The 17,643-nt window shown below is 39.1% G+C and overlaps 1 protein-coding gene across 3 annotated transcripts in view; it reads right to left on the bottom strand.

The window, feature by feature from the left end:
- Positions 1-13,795: 13,795 nt before the first annotated feature.
- The window catches only part of LOC115968038 (MADS-box protein JOINTLESS-like), a 28,426-nt gene continuing 24,578 nt past the window's right edge, over positions 13,796-17,643 (bottom strand). The window contains exons 4-9 of one of the 3 annotated variants that reach the window (XM_031087228.1): positions 15,965-16,029; positions 15,773-15,872; positions 15,636-15,677; positions 14,800-14,838; positions 14,578-14,705; positions 13,796-14,285 (exon numbers count right to left, since the gene is read on the bottom strand). In XM_031087228.1, coding sequence (XP_030943088.1) covers positions 14,237-14,285; positions 14,578-14,705; positions 14,800-14,838; positions 15,636-15,677; positions 15,773-15,872; positions 15,965-16,029 — 423 coding nt within the window. In that variant the 3' untranslated portion in view covers positions 13,796-14,236. The remainder of the gene's footprint in view (positions 14,286-14,577; positions 14,706-14,799; positions 14,839-15,635; positions 15,678-15,772; positions 15,873-15,964; positions 16,030-17,643) is intronic. The other 2 variants (XM_031087229.1, XM_031087227.1) reach the window with 2 other exon arrangements.

Here is a 17,643-nt window from a genome sequence, read left to right as displayed (position 1 = left end):
AGGAATAGTAAAGAATGAAATAATGAGTAAGAAAAGCAAAGTAAAACATTAGAGATCCTTAGGATAATATGCGATGTTTCATTATTTTCTTAAGTTTTAATACATCATGCTCACTAGGATGTATTACAAGGTCCAAATAAGTTCAAAAATCACAAACTTGGATGACTCCTCAGGCCTTTAAGACTTGTGAAGTTTGAATCCCTTTGAATCCAAGTGTATTCTCTAGTGGCTGAGGATTTTGGACAGTGTTTTCCCTATTTTTTCTCTTTTTGAATTCTCACGGGGTTTTCTCAAGAATCTTTTCTCTCTAATTCACTATTGCTGAATGTCCTTCACTATTGGCTGCCCCTCCTTTTATAGTGCCATCCTAGGGTTTCTAGGGTACCATTGATTCCCTCTATTTGCTCATCTGGGTACCAAAACTAATGTTATGTCAGCAGCATTGGTGGCTGGTCCTTTCCTCATTCTTCACTATTTCCCTCTTTTGAGATTCCCACTTCAAAAGCCCCTAGTCGACTTTCTCGTTCTAGGGGGTCTTAGAGGGTTGACCTTTGATCTTTTTTTTTTTTTTTTTTTCCAAAACTTCTAGATTCCACCTTTTCAAACCCACCTTTTGGCTGCTTTCCCTTTTTTCATTTTTCCCAAATAGAATGATTCTTTTTTATTAGGCTGAAAGATCTCCAGCCACCTTCCTTCAAGGTCTATCTTCTTGGGTTCCCCGAGGTACCAGACCCTTATTTATGAGTTGTTGGTTCCCAAGCCTTCTAATCCTTTTTTACATCATTGGATGGCTGAAAGGACATATCTACCCTCGTTCTACATGTTTTTGAGCATGCTCCCTTGAACTGTCTCAGTCCCAACCTAGCCTTGCCGCACATCCCGAGAATCCCAAGCTCCTGGGAATCCCTAGGTATCCTGGTTCAATTTTCTCCCCGGGCTCCTCAGTGATTTTCTTCCCTTTCTCTCTTCCCATCCTTCTTCCTTGTCTCTTTTTTTGATGGGGAAGCCCTCGACATCCCTCCCCTCCTTTAGCAATTTTGCCAAGATTTCTTCGCCCTTCTGTTAACGTACATTATGTTCTTTCATAGTCTTCTGAGAGGTCAGAGGGACAAGAGGACGAACCTCCCATGATGACTGAAGTGGTTGCCCAGGCTCAAAAGGAATCTCTACCACAAGGGGCTGGTACCTGTTCTTTGCCTTTCCCTTTCTCTCCTCTCTTCGTCACTCTTTTTTTTTTTTTTTTTTTTTTTTTTTTTTACCATGACTCTATCTATTCTAGTAGGTGCTGACGCAGGTACCAAGGAACTTGAGCTTTCTATTGCTGAAGAAGCTAAGGGACTTGCTCCTAGAGCCCAGACTACTAAAGCTCAGACAGGGATCCCCCAGACCATCCAAAGACTTGAAAGTCCTCCAATTCCTGAAGGCGAAGACACAACAATGGAGGAAGCCCCAAAGATGGTTGTCTTAGATTCTAGTTCAGGGCTCCCTGCTTTCCTAGCTCGTTTTGATTCTTTGGAGTTCAACAGCCTCCTTGCGAGCCGCTTTCACCGTTTTGGGTCTCCCTTTGGTAGCTTCCTGTGATTCTCTGTGCCTATTGAGGGCTTGCCACTCTTGGAGGGACTGTTCAAAGCTCATGGGGACTTCACTAGTGGGTTCAAAGGAGGCATGTTTCTGGGCAACATCCTGATGGAGCTCCTTTCTGCCATGTGGATTTCTTTATGGGCCTCCTTTCTCGACTCGTTATCCGAGGAAAGGCTTTTGGAATGGAGGGGAGTCGTGTAGGATCTCATAAATACCAAGTTCAATTTGTCCTTTTTGCTAGAGTACCTCCGGTCTTTAGCCCACACACTATTCCAGAAGAGGGCTTCTAAGGATCTTGACGTTGAAATTGTAGCTACTGAGGAAGTTCTGGCACGTGCTTACAAGGCATTGTAAGATTTGAAAGTCAAGAAGCAACTGGTTCTTTCTTAATCAATTGTTCTTACGATTCCCTCAGAAGGCTTTCTGTTGGCTAGCCTTATATCTTAGCTTCTTTTCTTTTCTTTTCTTTTCTTTTTATTTTTATTTTTATTTTTATATAATCTTTTGGCAATACAAGGTGTATAAGTTTATTTCATTTTTTTTCCAGACAATTTAAGATGTATAAGTTTTATCTCTCTCTTATTTGGAACTACTTTTGACTGCCTTTGCGTGATAAATGGATCTATGCTTTATGTTTTTTTTATATTTATTTATTGATTTTTTTTTTTAACTAAGTCCTTGACCATGGCTCCTACAAATTCTTGTGGTAGGTCTTGGACCAGGTACCCTAGTGATTGTGTCCCTACACAAGTACTGAGCTAGGTACATTGGATGCTGTTTTCCTCTTCTTCTTCTTCTTCTTTCTTTTTCTTTTTTTTTTTTTTTTTTTTTTTTTTTTTTTTTTTTTTTCAAGTCCTAGGTCATGAATCAGGTGGACCTATTTTGGGGCAAGTATTGGGCTAGGTACCTCGGGGTACTTATTCCTGCCCAAAGTCCCAGACCATGTACTTGGATTGATCGTGGTGTGAGTCCTGGGTCATGTGCTAAGATTTCGTCTCTCTTTCTCTTTATTTTTTTTAGTGCTGGCCTAGGTACCTAACCCAAATTTAGCCAAATTTGGGTTGTGTCATGTAATATTATCTAAATACAGTTGTACATCTTACTTGAGGCTCCCTTTAAAAAAGATTCCATTGAAATACATCATAATCACTAGAAAGAACATAGGCTGATGACAAAAGATATTAAGGGTCTCAACATAGAATGACCTCCTATCATAGATTCCTAAGGGAAACAACTAAATAAAGTTCTTGGCAAAGAAAAATAAAACGGAAAAAAAAAAACATAAAAGAGTGACGGGACATTTAGTAGATTGGAGAGTGGCAAAAGGGATTCTCGGTGTATTGGAACCTTTCTCTTTTCATGCATAGTTTTGCTTCAGCCATTTTCACTTTATGGGATCTGCTAAGGCAGTCCCATCTTTCTTCGCGAGGTAATAATATCCACTATTGTGGGCTTCCTTGATGATGTAGGACCCTTCCCATTTTAGGGCAAATTTGGAGGGTTCTGGGACATTCTTCCTTACATGCTCCGCTGCTCTTAACACTAGCTGCCCTTCTGTGAAGGTTCTTGGGTTACTGTCAGCCTATATGCCTTAGCCATTCTCTGCTGGTACCTCCTTCTTGCCACTTCTCGCTCTTCTTCTAAACCCTCCAGATCTGCTAATCTTCCCTCATTATTTATGCTATTTGTGTCCTCTTGGATTCCTTCAAGTACTACTCTTGGTGTGGGGATGACTAACTTTACTAGCAGGGGCGGAGCTAGAAATTTATCTTTGGGGGGGGCAGTCAAGACTAAATAATCATATTGATTCACAAAAAATATATGCATCTATTTATGTATATATGACCCACTCATCAATGCTCTAATGAATTTTTGTAAAGAGATTGAAGTGATTTAGTGTAAAGAGTATGAGAACATTTGCATTGAGTGATGAGTTCTTTGGGAAGGTACTAGAAAGTAGAATATTGGAAAATACATATTAAAAAGAGAAGCTCATAGTAAAAGTGAGTAAAACTTATAAAAGTTGTGGGCTTGTTGATGTGTTGGGGGGAGGAGAGATGGAGGGAAGACTGAAAAAAAGTCAAAGTAATTAAGTAAATATGAATGAAACAAGTAGTTAAGAACACATGGGGGGGCCCAGTTAGTTTCATTTGCAAGGGCCAACTCTTTCAACAATTCTGTATAGCCTATTTTTTAGCAACTATAATAAATTTTTGAGCATTTTTGGGGGGCCCATGGCCCCTCAATTGTAAAACGTAGCTCCACCCCTGTCCACTGGACTAATGGCTTCTATCCCATAAATAAAGAAAAATAGTGAAAATCTTGTAGCTGTTTTCAGGGAACTTCTGCATGCCTAAAATACATCCATCAGATGGGCACTCAATTTCCCCCCTTACTCATGCTCCATCTTCTTGAGGATTATTAGTATCACCCAGTTGGTAGCTTTGGCCTGGCCATTTCCTTGCGGGTAATATGGTGTGGACCTCCCATGCTTGATGTGATATGCCTCAGTTAGGTTTTTCATGTCCCTATTTATGAACGGGGTACCACTGTCTCTGATCAATCTCCTAGGTATCCCAAACCGTGTAATGATGTGTTCTCGAATGAAGTTTACAACAGCTGCTCCATTGGCCTTCTTCAAGGGAATGCCTTCTACTCATTTTGTAAAATACTCTGTGGCTGTCAGAATCCATATATGGCCATTGGAGGGAGGGATTATGGGTCCTATAAGATCGAGCCCCCAAGTGTGGAAAAGCCATGGTGTAATCATATCTTGCAACACATTTGAATGAGTATGAATTGTGTCTCCGAGTACTTGCATGCATGACACGTTTTAACCAGCTTCTTAGAGTCTCTTTTCATTGTGATCTAGTAGTACCCCAACTGCAATAGCTGCCTGTAGAGACTCCTCTTCCCTGGGTGGCTTCCGCAATCACCGGAGTGAACTTATCTTACTGCTTCTCTGGCTTCCATGGGTCCCAGGCATATTAAGGGATCCCTACTATACCCTTTTTTGAACAGGATCCCGTTCTACAGGAAGTACCTAACAACGAGCTTCCTAAGTTGATGGGCTAGTGTCCTATCAATTGGCAGGATCCCTTGAGCCAAGTATTCCATGAATGGGGTCCTCCAATCTTCTGTTACAAACATAGCATAACTTTCTTCTTTGTCCACCAGAAGCCGACACTTTTGACATTCTTCCAGTACAGTTGTAGCATCTCTATTCATATCTGGCTAGTAGTACCCCATACACTGCATTCTTTTGTATAGACTGATCTTTTCTGCGAACCCACAAGCTTGGCTATGTGATTCTTCTAACCTCATCTTCCCTTTTTTTTCACTAATACATCTAGATAGGATCCCCCTGAATAGCCTCCTATATAGTTCTCCCGCTATCAAGGTGTAGTCTTTCAATTCTTTGATACTTCGTCCATGCTTCAACTTTCCTATCTTCCCTTTTATCTCATCTCTCCAATCTTTCTACTCTGATTCTTCATGGAACATCCTCTTGAGAATCACTATGATGGAATTTTCTTGCTTGCTTATCCTTATCAAGGTGCTCTTTCCTTTAAAGGGTATCTGGGATCCCAAAGTGGCTAGTGAATCAGAGAACCAGTTTTCACTCATTTGGGTGTACTCCATATTAAAGGTTTGGAATTTATGTTCCACCTTCTGTGCCCAGGTTCTATAAGCTGCTAGACTCTACTCTCTTAATGCAAAATCCCCTTTTACTTTAGAAACCACAAGGTTAGTGTCTCCTAAAACCCTCATATGCTTTACTCCCACGTTGAGTGCTACAACTAGCCTAGTTAGGTACGCCTCATATTCAACACCATTATTTGTGCAGGGGAACTTGAGCCTGAAGGATAATGGCACGGTATCCCCATTTTCGCAACTTAGCACAATTCCTAAGCCATTTGAAGTTGCTGTTGCTGACCCATCAAACCTCATGGTCCACTTATTTCTTGGGAGCTCTGCTACTACTACTTCTCTTAGGATCTCCTTACTTAGTGAACACTCTTCTTCCCCTGGGAATTGGGCTAGTAGATCCGCTATGGCTTAGCTTTTGACAGCTTTGAGGGTCCTTAAACCAATGTCATATTGAGAGAGCAAGACCAGCCACTGTGCTATTCTTCCCGTCAGGAGAGGTTGATGGAGAAGAGGTGCCTTTATAGGATGAAACTTAGTCACCAGGAGGATCTGATGGGCTGAAAAGTACCGTTTTAGCCTTTGGGATGTGTAGATAGCCACTAGACACGCTCTTTCTATCTTAGGGTACCAGGTCTCTATATCTTTTAGTGTCCAACTCACATAATAAATGGGTTGCTCATTCCGTTCATCATTTTCCTGTGCTAGTAGGGCTCCTATAGCTTGGGAATTTGATACTAAATATAGCAACAGAGGTCACCCATGTACTGGTACTTTCAGGGTAGGCAGATGATTCATGATTTGCTGGATTCTCTGAAAGGCTTCCTGGTACTCAGTTCCCTAAGTGAACTCAGCACCCTTTTTCAACAGTTTGGATAATTCACTTGTGACTGAAGCTAATCCTAGCATAAACCTCTTGATGTAGGAGACCCTCCCCAAGAAACTTTTGAGCTCTTTAACCGTCGTAGGCCTTTCCATTGTTGCGATGGCTGTGGCCTTAGCTGGATCCACCCTTATGCCTCTGTGATGTACTAGGAACCCAAGGAATTTCTCAATAGACACTCCAAAGGAACACTTCATGGGATTCATGCACAATTTGTACATCCTGCACCTCTCAAAAACTCGTTCAAGTACTTGGAAGTGTCCTGCCCTGGTTTTTGACTTTACCATGATGTCATCTACATAATCTTCCATTTCCTTGTGCATCATATCATGGAAGATGGCTATCATGGTTTGTTGGTACGTGGCCCCTGTATTTTTAAGGCCAAAGGGCATCATAGTCTAGTAAAAGTTTCCAATCGGGGTCCTAAACGCTGTCTTTTCTACATCTTTGGCAACCATCCGAATTTGGTTATACCTACTATATCCATCCATAAACGAAAACATGAAGTTTTCCGCAACTGAATCTACAAGGAAATCAATATTGGGCAGGGAGAACTTATCCTTTGGACATGCCTTTTTTAGATTATGAAAATTCACACAACATCGAATTTGGCCATTCTTTTTCTTCACAAGTACTAGTTGGACTCTTATTTGGGATGCTGGATTAGCTTAATGAACCCAGCTACCAGTAATTTCCTAACTTCCTGAGTTATTTGAGCCTCTACCTCGGTGTGAAAGACCCTCGCTGGTTGAACTACCGGTTTGACTCCCAAGTCCACATTAAGAGAATAGACTACCAGTCCTGGATCTAGGCCAAGCATCTCATCATATGTCCATGCGAATACATCCACGTACCTCTTGAGTAATGCTACAAATCGTTCTATTTCTTGTGCTATTAACTGACTGCTGATAAAAATAGGCTTTGGTGATCCTAAACTAGCCCCCAAGTTTATTTCTTCCAATTCCTCTTTAGGCTAGATCTGTGCTTCCTTGTCTAGGTCCTCCAAGATTTCTTCTTAAGCCATCATGCAATTTGGTGGTTTGAGACTTTCCTGCACAACGCATTTGGGTCCTGCGCACCTTCATAAATGATATATTAACCTTCCTCCGGGTTCCTGTACTATCACACACTCTCAGAATCCTAAGGAGCTGGTCTCCTTGTTTTACCTTTTTTTGTCTAAGAGGTTCCTTAGATTATGGGTACCCCCTTCTTCTTCTTCTAAGAGAGGTGCTCTAGGTGTTCCTGGTGTGGGACTCTCGTCATCTGGCCCCAATTCGTCATAAAACATCGTTTCTACAAAGTTCACTTCTCCTTGGCTAAATGGGTTTGGGTTGGCAGGGATTCTTATGGGTCTCCCATTCAATCTCCCTTTGACAAATTGATGGTATGTGGAAGGAATGAGGCAATGCTTATGAAGCCAAAGGCTCCCCAACAAAACATGATGGGAAACTTCTGAGTTGATCACATGGAATCTGGTCAGGGCTACTATTGGGCCTACTCTCAAGGCCAGCTGCACATATCCTTCAGTTGATTCCGTTGCCCCTCCAAATCCTGTTATCTCCATAGGAGCCCACAAGAACCTTCTGCCAATCATGCCCACAGCCTCTAGGGTACTTAGAGTGATGAGGTTGAGTGATGCCCATGTGTCCACCAATGCTCTTGTGATTTGGACACCATTTATGGTAGCCATTAAATAAAGGGGTCTACGATGGTCCTGGTGCTCAACCCTCATATCTTTATTCGTGAAGGTTATTACATTGGTTGTCTCCATGTAAGCTCCGCTGGTATGGGATTCCTCTGTGAAACACTCTACCCCTGAATCTGCTGCTATACTTATAAGGGATTTTGTGGCAATCCTTCTTGCTTTTGGCCCAAATCCCAGTTGGTTGAATAGTGATCTGAACTTAGGGCTCTTTTGAAGGGTCCTGATTGTGCTTGGATGAAAGGATCCTTCATTCTCCTCTACATCTCAGGTTCCCATTGGGTGAGCTCCAGAGTCCCCTCCCTAAGCTTTTTGTGAAAAAGCCTTCAGAGGGTCGAACAATCCTTAGTAGAGTGCTTGACATAGTTATGAATCCTACAAAACAAGGGATTCTTTCTTTCTTTCTTGGTAGGTGGCCTAGATACAGTGAATGGCCTAACAATTCCGTCTCCAATCCATTTATTCAAAACATGGTTCAACTCTTCTGTAATACACGGGATTACAGGTGTTTCCTTAGTCACTTTTCCTTAAGGTCTCTTTCTTTTTTCTCCTATGGAGGCTGTCATGGATTAGGATACTGGTACTCTCTTCGTCTTTATGGTTAACGCTATTCTCTTGGTCCTTTGTAGTAAGTTAGAAAACTAGGTTATGCATAAATTTTCGAGATTAAGTCTGTAATAAGAGAGCATGTTGGATATGCAGGTCTCCACGAGCTCTTTTTCTTCGTGATCTCCATAACAGTCAAGAGAAACATCCTCAAATCTTTTGATGAACTGGACAGGATCTTCTCCAGGCCTTTCTTTACCATCTGATGGGTCCAGAAAGTGACTTTATCTTCACTTGGATAATACTTTGCAAAAAATCTTTCCAGCATCGCATCCTAGGTCTTAATGGACCCAGGCTTCAAGGTGGCGTATCATGTGTATGCTCTGTCTGTCGGGGTCTTAGCAAACTCTCTTAGACATAACTCCTTGTCTGTTGCATAAGGGCCCTTGGTGTGAATGAATTTACTCACGTGTTCCACAATGCTTCCATTCCTTCCATTAAAAGGGTGGAACTTTGGAGGTTCATATCCCTTGGAGTAGGGCTTGTCAAGGAGTTCTTGTTGGAATGAGGGATCCTGAGAGAACTACTTGGGGATCCCGGAGAGCTTATCCCTTTCTTGTTCAAGAAGGGCATTGACAGCTGCCAATGTGAGATACTAGGGGTTGGCTCCTTCTTCTACTGCTGACCCTCCTTCTGGCTGAGCCCTTTCTTGGTTGACCATAGGTGGAGCGTTATCCTTGATTTCTTGGGTTCTCCCCTCTTTGAGGAGACGGATTTCCTGCTAAAGGTGCTTCATCATTTTTGCCATCCGAGCCAGGGTGTCTAGCTCTTGCACCTCATGCTCCATCAAAGGTACTTCATTCCTCTGCCTGAAAGCTACTTCATCCTCTTCCACGGGCTCAGATGCTGCGGTTGGCACGTTGGTACCCTTACTGTTCCTTGGTCTTGGAGCCATGCTTTACGAAGAGACTGCTTTTTCCTTCTCCTTTGCCCAGTGCCCAGTGGAGTCGCCTTAATGTGTGCGCTTTTTTTTTTTGGTAAAATAGCACACAAGCCTAAGTAAAGAAGGAAAGATCCTGGGCCTGATACTTTATGCTTTAAGGGACTGGGCTTGGTTAATCACAACTAAATTGGCTGATTTTAAACCAAGTGGTATGCAAAGCACGGATCCTACAACACATACATACTAACATACATCAAACCATTGATTCCCTCTATTTGCTCCCTAGGGTACCAGAACCAATGTTGTGTCAGCGGCACTAGTAGCTGATTCCTTCCTTATTCTTCACTATTTCCCTCTTTTGAGGTTCTCTCTTCAAAAGCCCTTAGCTGACTTTCCCATTCTTGGGAGTCTTAGAGGGCTGGCCTTAGATCTTTCTTTTTCCAAGACTTCTAGATTTCACATTTTCAAACCCACCTTTTGGTTGCTTTCTCTTTTGTCAGTTTCCCCAAATGGGCCAATTCCCTTTTATTAGGCTAAAAGATCCTTAGCCACCTTCCTTCATAGTCCATCTTCCTAGGTTCCCCGAGGTACTGGACTCTTATTCATGAGTTGTTGGTTCCTAAGCCTTTTAATCCTTTTCTGCATCATTGGGTGGCTGATGGGACATATCTGCCCTCGTTCTTTGTGTTTCTGGGCATGCCCCATTGAACTTTCTCAATCCCAACCTGACCTTGCAGCACATCCTGAGAATCCTAGGGTCCTGGAATCACCAGATATTCTACTTCAATTTTCTCCCCGGGCTCCTCAGTGATTTTCTTACCTTTGAGGGTTGGGTTGGACTTCTTCTTTCCTTTGTTTCGTGAGGTCCAAAGCTTGCCCATTCATAGGCTTGGGTCCCTTCCTATGGGCTCTTAATGGATTTGGGTCTTCCCTTTTTTTATTGAAAGCCCGAATGTTTTCTAGATTTCAATCATTTGTATTGTTTTGGACTTTGATACAACATCGTCATATTTTGGACCTCAACAACTTCTTACATCCTATATCTTAGTTAAAATTTTTAAATATCTATAAATAAAATTATTATTTTTAAAGTATATAATTTATTTAAGAAAGTATAAGGTTATTTATATTTATTTAAATAGAATCAAAATTTCATTAGGGTTGGACATTTATAAATTATATTGAACATGGTTATGCTAACAATTATCTCAAGTAATAATGAGAAAACAAACAAGGGTTTTGTTCTTGCACTTTTGTAGACACCTAATTTTACAACTTGTATTTAACCTTGTTTGGAGACAAAATGGTAATTTTACATCTTAAAGGTAAAATCGTAACGTTTGACTGTAATTTCATTCGCTTCATATAAAACAAATCTTTAAATCTTAATAATCAAAACTACAGGTCACAGGCTACAATTGAAACCATTGGACTAAAAGATATCATGAAATCAAGTTTTAACTACTAAGATGTATCCACAAGGTTGTCTCTGATCATATGTGAGTATGAACAATTGATTTTAATTGGTACCATGAGGATTCAATTTAAAATCAAGGACATGTCATAATCCTATTTAATTGAACTAAAAATAATTGCAAGGTTGCACTTGATTCATCCGATTATTAAATACTAATGATTCCTCAATTGTTCTTGTAATTATCCTTTAAAAGGTACAATTAGGCAAAACTAAGGGTTTTAAGGTCCTCCCCCCCCCCCCCCCAATAAATGTGATTAGGTTAAAATGATATTTGCAATTTCCTTGAATCATTACTAATGAAAAGTTAAAATGTATTGTTCCTTTTTTTTTATGTATTTTTGCTAATTATTTAACCATTATAGGTTTAGATAAATGGTTTTATAATTTTCTTTTTTTGTTTTTATTTTTATAATTTGATAGTTGGAAAAATAGTATTTGCCAACTGAGAGCTACAATGCTCTTGACAAAAGGTTTATAATTTAATGTCACATCTTATAAAATTGAGGAGATTTAAATGTTTGATAAAATCCTTTGACATGTTCACCAAAAAAAAACTACTAAATTTTTAGGCCCAAAAAATGTTATAAGAAAACCAACAATACTACTAAATATATCAAAATGGAAATTTCATTTATATCACCTAAAACTTTCAAAGAGAAACAAAAAAAGAGAAAGCTCTACTTTTTTCCCGTTTGATGGAATTTACTTTGTAACCCTATGTTTTGGAAGGTGTTAAAAGCATAAAAAATGTTGCGAAGCACAAAGAGTTGCTTATGGAACTCGTTAACACAACTCATTTAGCTTAAAGTGCAATATTTGGATATTGGGAAAATTTTTATTTTATTCAAGTGTGGTCTACATCAAGTTCCAATAATTGTTAACCTTTAGTCTAAAAGGTCACACTCAACTACTTTGAAGTTCTTTTTTTTTTTTTTTTTTTAGGATAACAATGATTGGGGTACCACTGTACATATCACTCGAGCTAAGAGACTAGATGTTTGAAGTAGTTTTATTTGTTTTTTGATTCATGGGTTTAATTAATTCAAAGTGTAATATAATAAAGTACATGTTTTAGATATATATCTCGATTTAACAATTTGGGAATTGGGATTGAAAAAAAAATAAATCAAAGGATGTGACCGCATGTACTATATATGATTAATAAATCAAACTATACAAAGATAGAAGTGGTAAGTGTAATTATTAATTTTAGAATGTTTAATATGTTCATGTTTTCTTGTTATACCAAAAATAAATATGTTTGGTGAGATTTCCAGTTGGAAACCGACTAGCATTAAAACACTAAAAAAAGATATCACTTCTCCAGAAAGTAGAAACACATGAAAATTATTGTGTATGCTATATAAGTGACCTCATGTACTATTCATGATTAATATTTTGCTCCATCCAAAGACACCACATCAAGCATAATGGAGCTAAATTCCAAATGCTAGACGAATGCTTTCTAGGCCAATTCCACCAGCCGAATAGAGTATCCGCAACTGATCTTGGCAAGACCCAAGAAAACGCAAAAGATCTAAACACCAAACTGCACAACCGATAAGCCTTTCCACAATGTAGAAACAAATGATCCACCATCTCCCCATTACTGCAGCACATGATACACCAGTTGACAAAATCCCATCTACCCCTCAAATTATCACTTGTAAGGATCCTATCCCATACAGCAGTCCACACAAAGAAGGAAACACGCTGAGGAGCCTTAACCTTCCAAACACCTTTCCAAGGGAAAATAATGGGCAAAGGGCTTCTTAACTTATTGTAGAACGATCGAATATCAAAGTCCCCCTTCTTTGTCAACTTCCATCGTATACCGTCTCCATTTTCAATGGGAGGTAGATTTGAGCCCAAGGTACGGAGAAAATCATCCACCCCACCCATTTCCCAATCATTTGGTCTTCGAGTAAAATGAACGTCCCATCTTCTCCACTCCTCAATCCCCAGCCGTTCAAGAGAAGAGACCACCAATGCCCCTTTATTGGAGGCAATCCCATACACACTCGGAAAAGTCAATTGAAGTGGAGAATCCTCACACCATTGATCTATCCAAAACATCACTCTATCCCCCAACCCCACCTCAAAGCGAATATTCTTGCTAAAATCCCCCCACCCCATGCAGATACTTCTCCACAAGCCATACCCATGTACCCCTCTACCTAGTTTGGAAGTCCATCCCCCCCATTCTTCCCCAAACTTGAGAGCTACAACCCTTCTCCAAAGCCTTGTCTCCTAATTAACAAACCTCCATAACCACTTCCCAAGTAAGACTTTATTAAAAGTAGTTAATTTCCTTACTCCTAACCCACCATTTTGCAAAGGTGCACACAACCTGTCCCATCCTACCAAGTGTAACTTGGAGTCCCCCCACAAGAAATCGCTTTGCAACCTCTCAATTTTATTGGCCACATGCGTAGGGATGGTGAAAAGAGACAAATAATAAGTGGGGAGACTAGATAATGTGTTTTTAAGCAACATTAGTCTACCACCTTTTGACAAATACATCTTCTTCCAACCGGACAACTTACGCTCAATTTTCTCCAAGATAGGATTCCAAATGGTAGGGGATTTGTGGGATGCCCCCAAAGGCATACCAAGATAGGTCATAGGCAAAGACCCAATCCGGCATCCCAAAATCTCTGCCAGGACATAGACATTAGGAACCTCCCCAATGGGAACCATCTCACTCTTTAGCACATTAACCTTTAAACCCGTCATAGCCTGGAAACAAAGAAGAAGCAGTCTAACATGTAGAATCTGCTCCTCATTAGCGTCGCAAAATAGAATCGTATCATCCGCGAACAAAAGATGTGAGACACATACCCCTCCACCCCGACTACCATCAGCCCTAAATCCGCAAGCAAGTTAATATTATGAATTATGATATCACTTTTCTCAAGTTGGTGCAAGAATCTAGGTTGCAAAAACATAGGAAGCTCGCAGATATTGTTGCGAAAAATATGTAATACTAGCAATCACGCAAAGATAAACAAAACCTATTGTAGAATTGTGAATCAATTTATCAATAGTATGACTTGCCATTAGTCTCAACCCTACACTCGACCTTTTCCAACACCCTCTACTTTATTTTCCAATGTAACAAATTGACCCTTGATTCATCCATAAAAATTATTAAGCATCCAAAATCTATCGTATACACATGCAGACTCTCTTAGAATCAGCTGGTGGAAACAAATTGGCCTTAGAGAAAATTAATTACAACTTTGAGCTAGGATTTGTATTTACTTAAGCATGGCCTTTTTTCTTTTGTATTTGAGAAAAGAGAATCCATGCATGCTTCTTGATCTTCACTATACTTCAAATTCATTTAAGGAAAGGTAGCCTGCAAGACATAGAAAGATTGCACTAAGGCAAAGAGTTTCCCTATAGTAGCAGTATGCATTTCTTGCCATGCAATCAATGATGATGGTTTAGTTGCTACTGAAACAGACAAATTGCTCGATGATGAGTTGCAAGTGACAGCACCCTGTGGTAGCAACCATTAATTTCAACACCAAATTTATCTTTCAGTACCAAATAAACCCATTAGAACTGTAAATTAGAATATAGTACATATTGTAATACTAAATCCAGAGAAATAATTAAACCTAAGAACAAATTTATCTGTTTGGTCAAGTTACTCTATTGAAACTAAAACAATATGATATAAGACCCCTAAATATTGAGGTTTGATGTAAATATCATTTGATTGAATCCTGAATATTATTTTTTACTTCATCCAAAAAACTCAAAATTTTTTAGGATTTTATAAAACTTACCCCAACTTGAGAGATATGTCTGAACCATCATTGTTTTGAGGATCAGATGAGCTGCAAATATTGGTGATTGACTCAGATGATTGACCTTGTTCAAGTACATATGTTTGAGTGCTAAACAGATTCTCCATCTGTGGACGAGACATTTTTTATAATTGAGATAGAAAGAGAGACGGAAAATTTTTTCTATAAAAAAAAAAAAAAAAAAAAAAAAAGACCTATTACCTGTTTTAATCGTTGGTTTTCTTCCATCAGTTGGGCTCCCTGCATTAAAAGAATAAGATGAACAGAGAGACATTACTAAGACTTCTTAGCCTTAAATACAAAATATAATTTAATTAATATGGTAGATTTACCTAACTTCTTATATAAGAAATCAATACGTTATGAATTGGTATAGGTCAGGTGATAGGATAAACAATATAACAATCAGTTCTGAATTTACGTTGACAATTGTTTCAACTAAATACTCAATGGTGCTTGTTACTTGTTGTTAGCCATGTGAACTTTTCCTTTCTCTACCCATTGAGCTAGCTAATGCACACAAAGACCACTATTTATATGAACTTGCACCAACTTGCATTAACGTTATGACAAAGTTTTACAGCTAACATTTGCTAAAGATATGGATTAGGGTTTAAGCTTATTACATTATAGTAGTCTTAATTGTAAACAGTACTAACTATATTACTGCAATCGTAGGGTTAACACAGAGTTAGTCTACTGCACATTCCCTTAAATAAGTACACTATTATACACAAAATTCAATAATGAATATATAGTTGTTTAAAATTTTCTACTGTTCACGTTGGCCTCTAAGACAAAACCACCTTAATTCCTTGTGTTCTTTCAACTTCTCTTAGTTTCTTCTTTCCACCTAATATTTCAATATTTTACCATGATATCTTTATGGAGTGGATCATCACTAAAGTACGAAACTGTTATAAATTGAAACCATATGAACTTTAGCTCAAGGGTGCTGATCTGTTCCGGAAATGTCTTGCAAACATTTTAATAATTGTATCAAATGTCCTGCAAAGATTTAAAGTTTGGAACATGACCTTTTGCTGAAGGGCAGTGATCTCTTCCAGAAATCTTTCACCCTGCAAGACAAAAGTTTCTTATATTAAGAGAAAGTACATAAATTTCAACACTCCATTATAATGCCGGCAAACAGAGATAAAAAAGAGAGACAAGCCTTTGTTTCTATAACACGGCTCAAGCCTACTTCAAGCTCTTTCTCTAGTTTCTGTAATTCTTCTATATCCATTCCAGGGAGCTCTTCTCCCCTAATCTTCCTGTGTTAGGTGTGAACATTTCTCAACATTAATTTATTGTCGTATGTATATGTCTTTACAGTAACAAGAGGTTAGTGACGTATCTATAATACCTCAATTCATGTGTCTTCTCCTCAATTTCCTTGCTCAACATGGCATAGGAGGTACCGTTCTCAAGCTAATATAAACAACATGCCGTTTATGAAGATTTTTGAAATGTGAAGTGTTACCGAGCACTTTTAATATAACAATGGTTCTAAAATATGTAAGCATATCCTGCCTTAAATAACAAATTTTTGGGGCTGCCGTAAAAGTCAGAGTCATCATTCTGGGAGTGCAACAAGTAGTCTTCAACGTTGTTAAAAAAGAAAATACCTAGCTTTTCTTATGGTGGTAGGATTTTCAATAAAACGCAAATTTCAAAGCTTTCATGAAAATTTCAAGAGAGAGTGGATAAAGAAATAATACAAAGTCATATTTCCTTCTGACAATAATAAAATTACCTGCATTAAGTTATGGCCATGACCTATGCCACTTTTTGGACAAATTCCTCCATTTAGGCATTCATTTAGTAATTTTTGCTATTTATGATAAGGTTTTTATTTTTATTTTTTTAACTTTCAATTTAGAATTTAGAATAAGATCCAATTTGTTTTGAGATGTCTCATAAGGTTTGTAGGATTTGATTTTGTAAATTTTCTAGTTTTGATCTTTTTGGTGATTTTTCATATTTCTAGCCTCCCTATGATTTCTTTTCCTATTTATATGCATAGTAGCCTCCAAGGAAATTCAGAATTTCATTAATATAAATTTCAAAATGTTTTTTCTCCATTCATCCATAGGGGATTTTAACATTGTTCGTTTTCCTAGTAAACGGTTGGGGGCATCTCGCCATACCCCGGCTATGGAGATGTTTTCTGAGTTCATTGAGGAGCTTAGTTTGATAGATTTGTCGTTGGAAGGAGGGAGTTATACATGGTCTAGTGGTTTAAATCAGCCTTTGATGTCTAGGACAAACAGGGCCCTGGTTTCTCATGACTGGGAGGATCACTTTCCAGATGTGATCTAACACGTTTTACCTTGGCCTATTTTAGACCACTTCCCCATTTTAGTGGAGGCAGGAGGGATATTAAGGGGGAAAAGTCCTTTTAGCTTCGAGAACATATGGCTAAAGACGAATGGATTCAAAGATAGGGTCTACTCTTGGTGGAATCGATACTCCTTCTCAGGTACTCCCAGTTTTGTACTTGCCAAGAAGTTGAAGGCATTGAAGGAAGATATTATTTAGTGGAACCGTAGGGATTTTGGAAATGTAGAGCGTCAGAAAAAAGATTTGTTGGAGACTTTGAAATTATTGGATGCTAAGGACGGGGAGTATGGCCTTTCCGAAGTGGAGATTGGTGAGAGGGCTATGTTGAGATCTTAAACACAGAACCTTCTCTCTTTGGAAGAAGTCTCGTGGAGACAGAAGTCGCGGATGCTTTGCATCAAGGAAGGAGATAACAATACCAAAATTTGTTCACAAGGTGGCCAATTCTCGAAAATGGTATAATCATATTAGTATGTTGGAGGTGAATGGGGTTATTTATGAAGACGAATCTAAGATGGCAGACCAAGATGTATAGTTTTATAAAAACTTGTACAAGGAGACTGAGGTATGGTGGCCTTTTGTGGAAGGCCTGGAGTTTGATCAGTTAGAGGGGTTGGAGAGGGATTGGCTTGAACGGAGGTTTGAAAAGGAGGAGGTTCTTCGAGTTGTCAAAGAGTTGGAAAGAGATAAAGCTCCCGGTCC

Source organism: Quercus lobata, chromosome 11, assembly GCF_001633185.2.
Source record: "Quercus lobata isolate SW786 chromosome 11, ValleyOak3.0 Primary Assembly, whole genome shotgun sequence".
Taxonomy (NCBI): Eukaryota; Viridiplantae; Streptophyta; class Magnoliopsida; order Fagales; family Fagaceae; genus Quercus; species Quercus lobata.
Note: the sequence above shows the minus strand (reverse complement) of the source record. Positions and strands in the feature narration are given on the sequence as shown.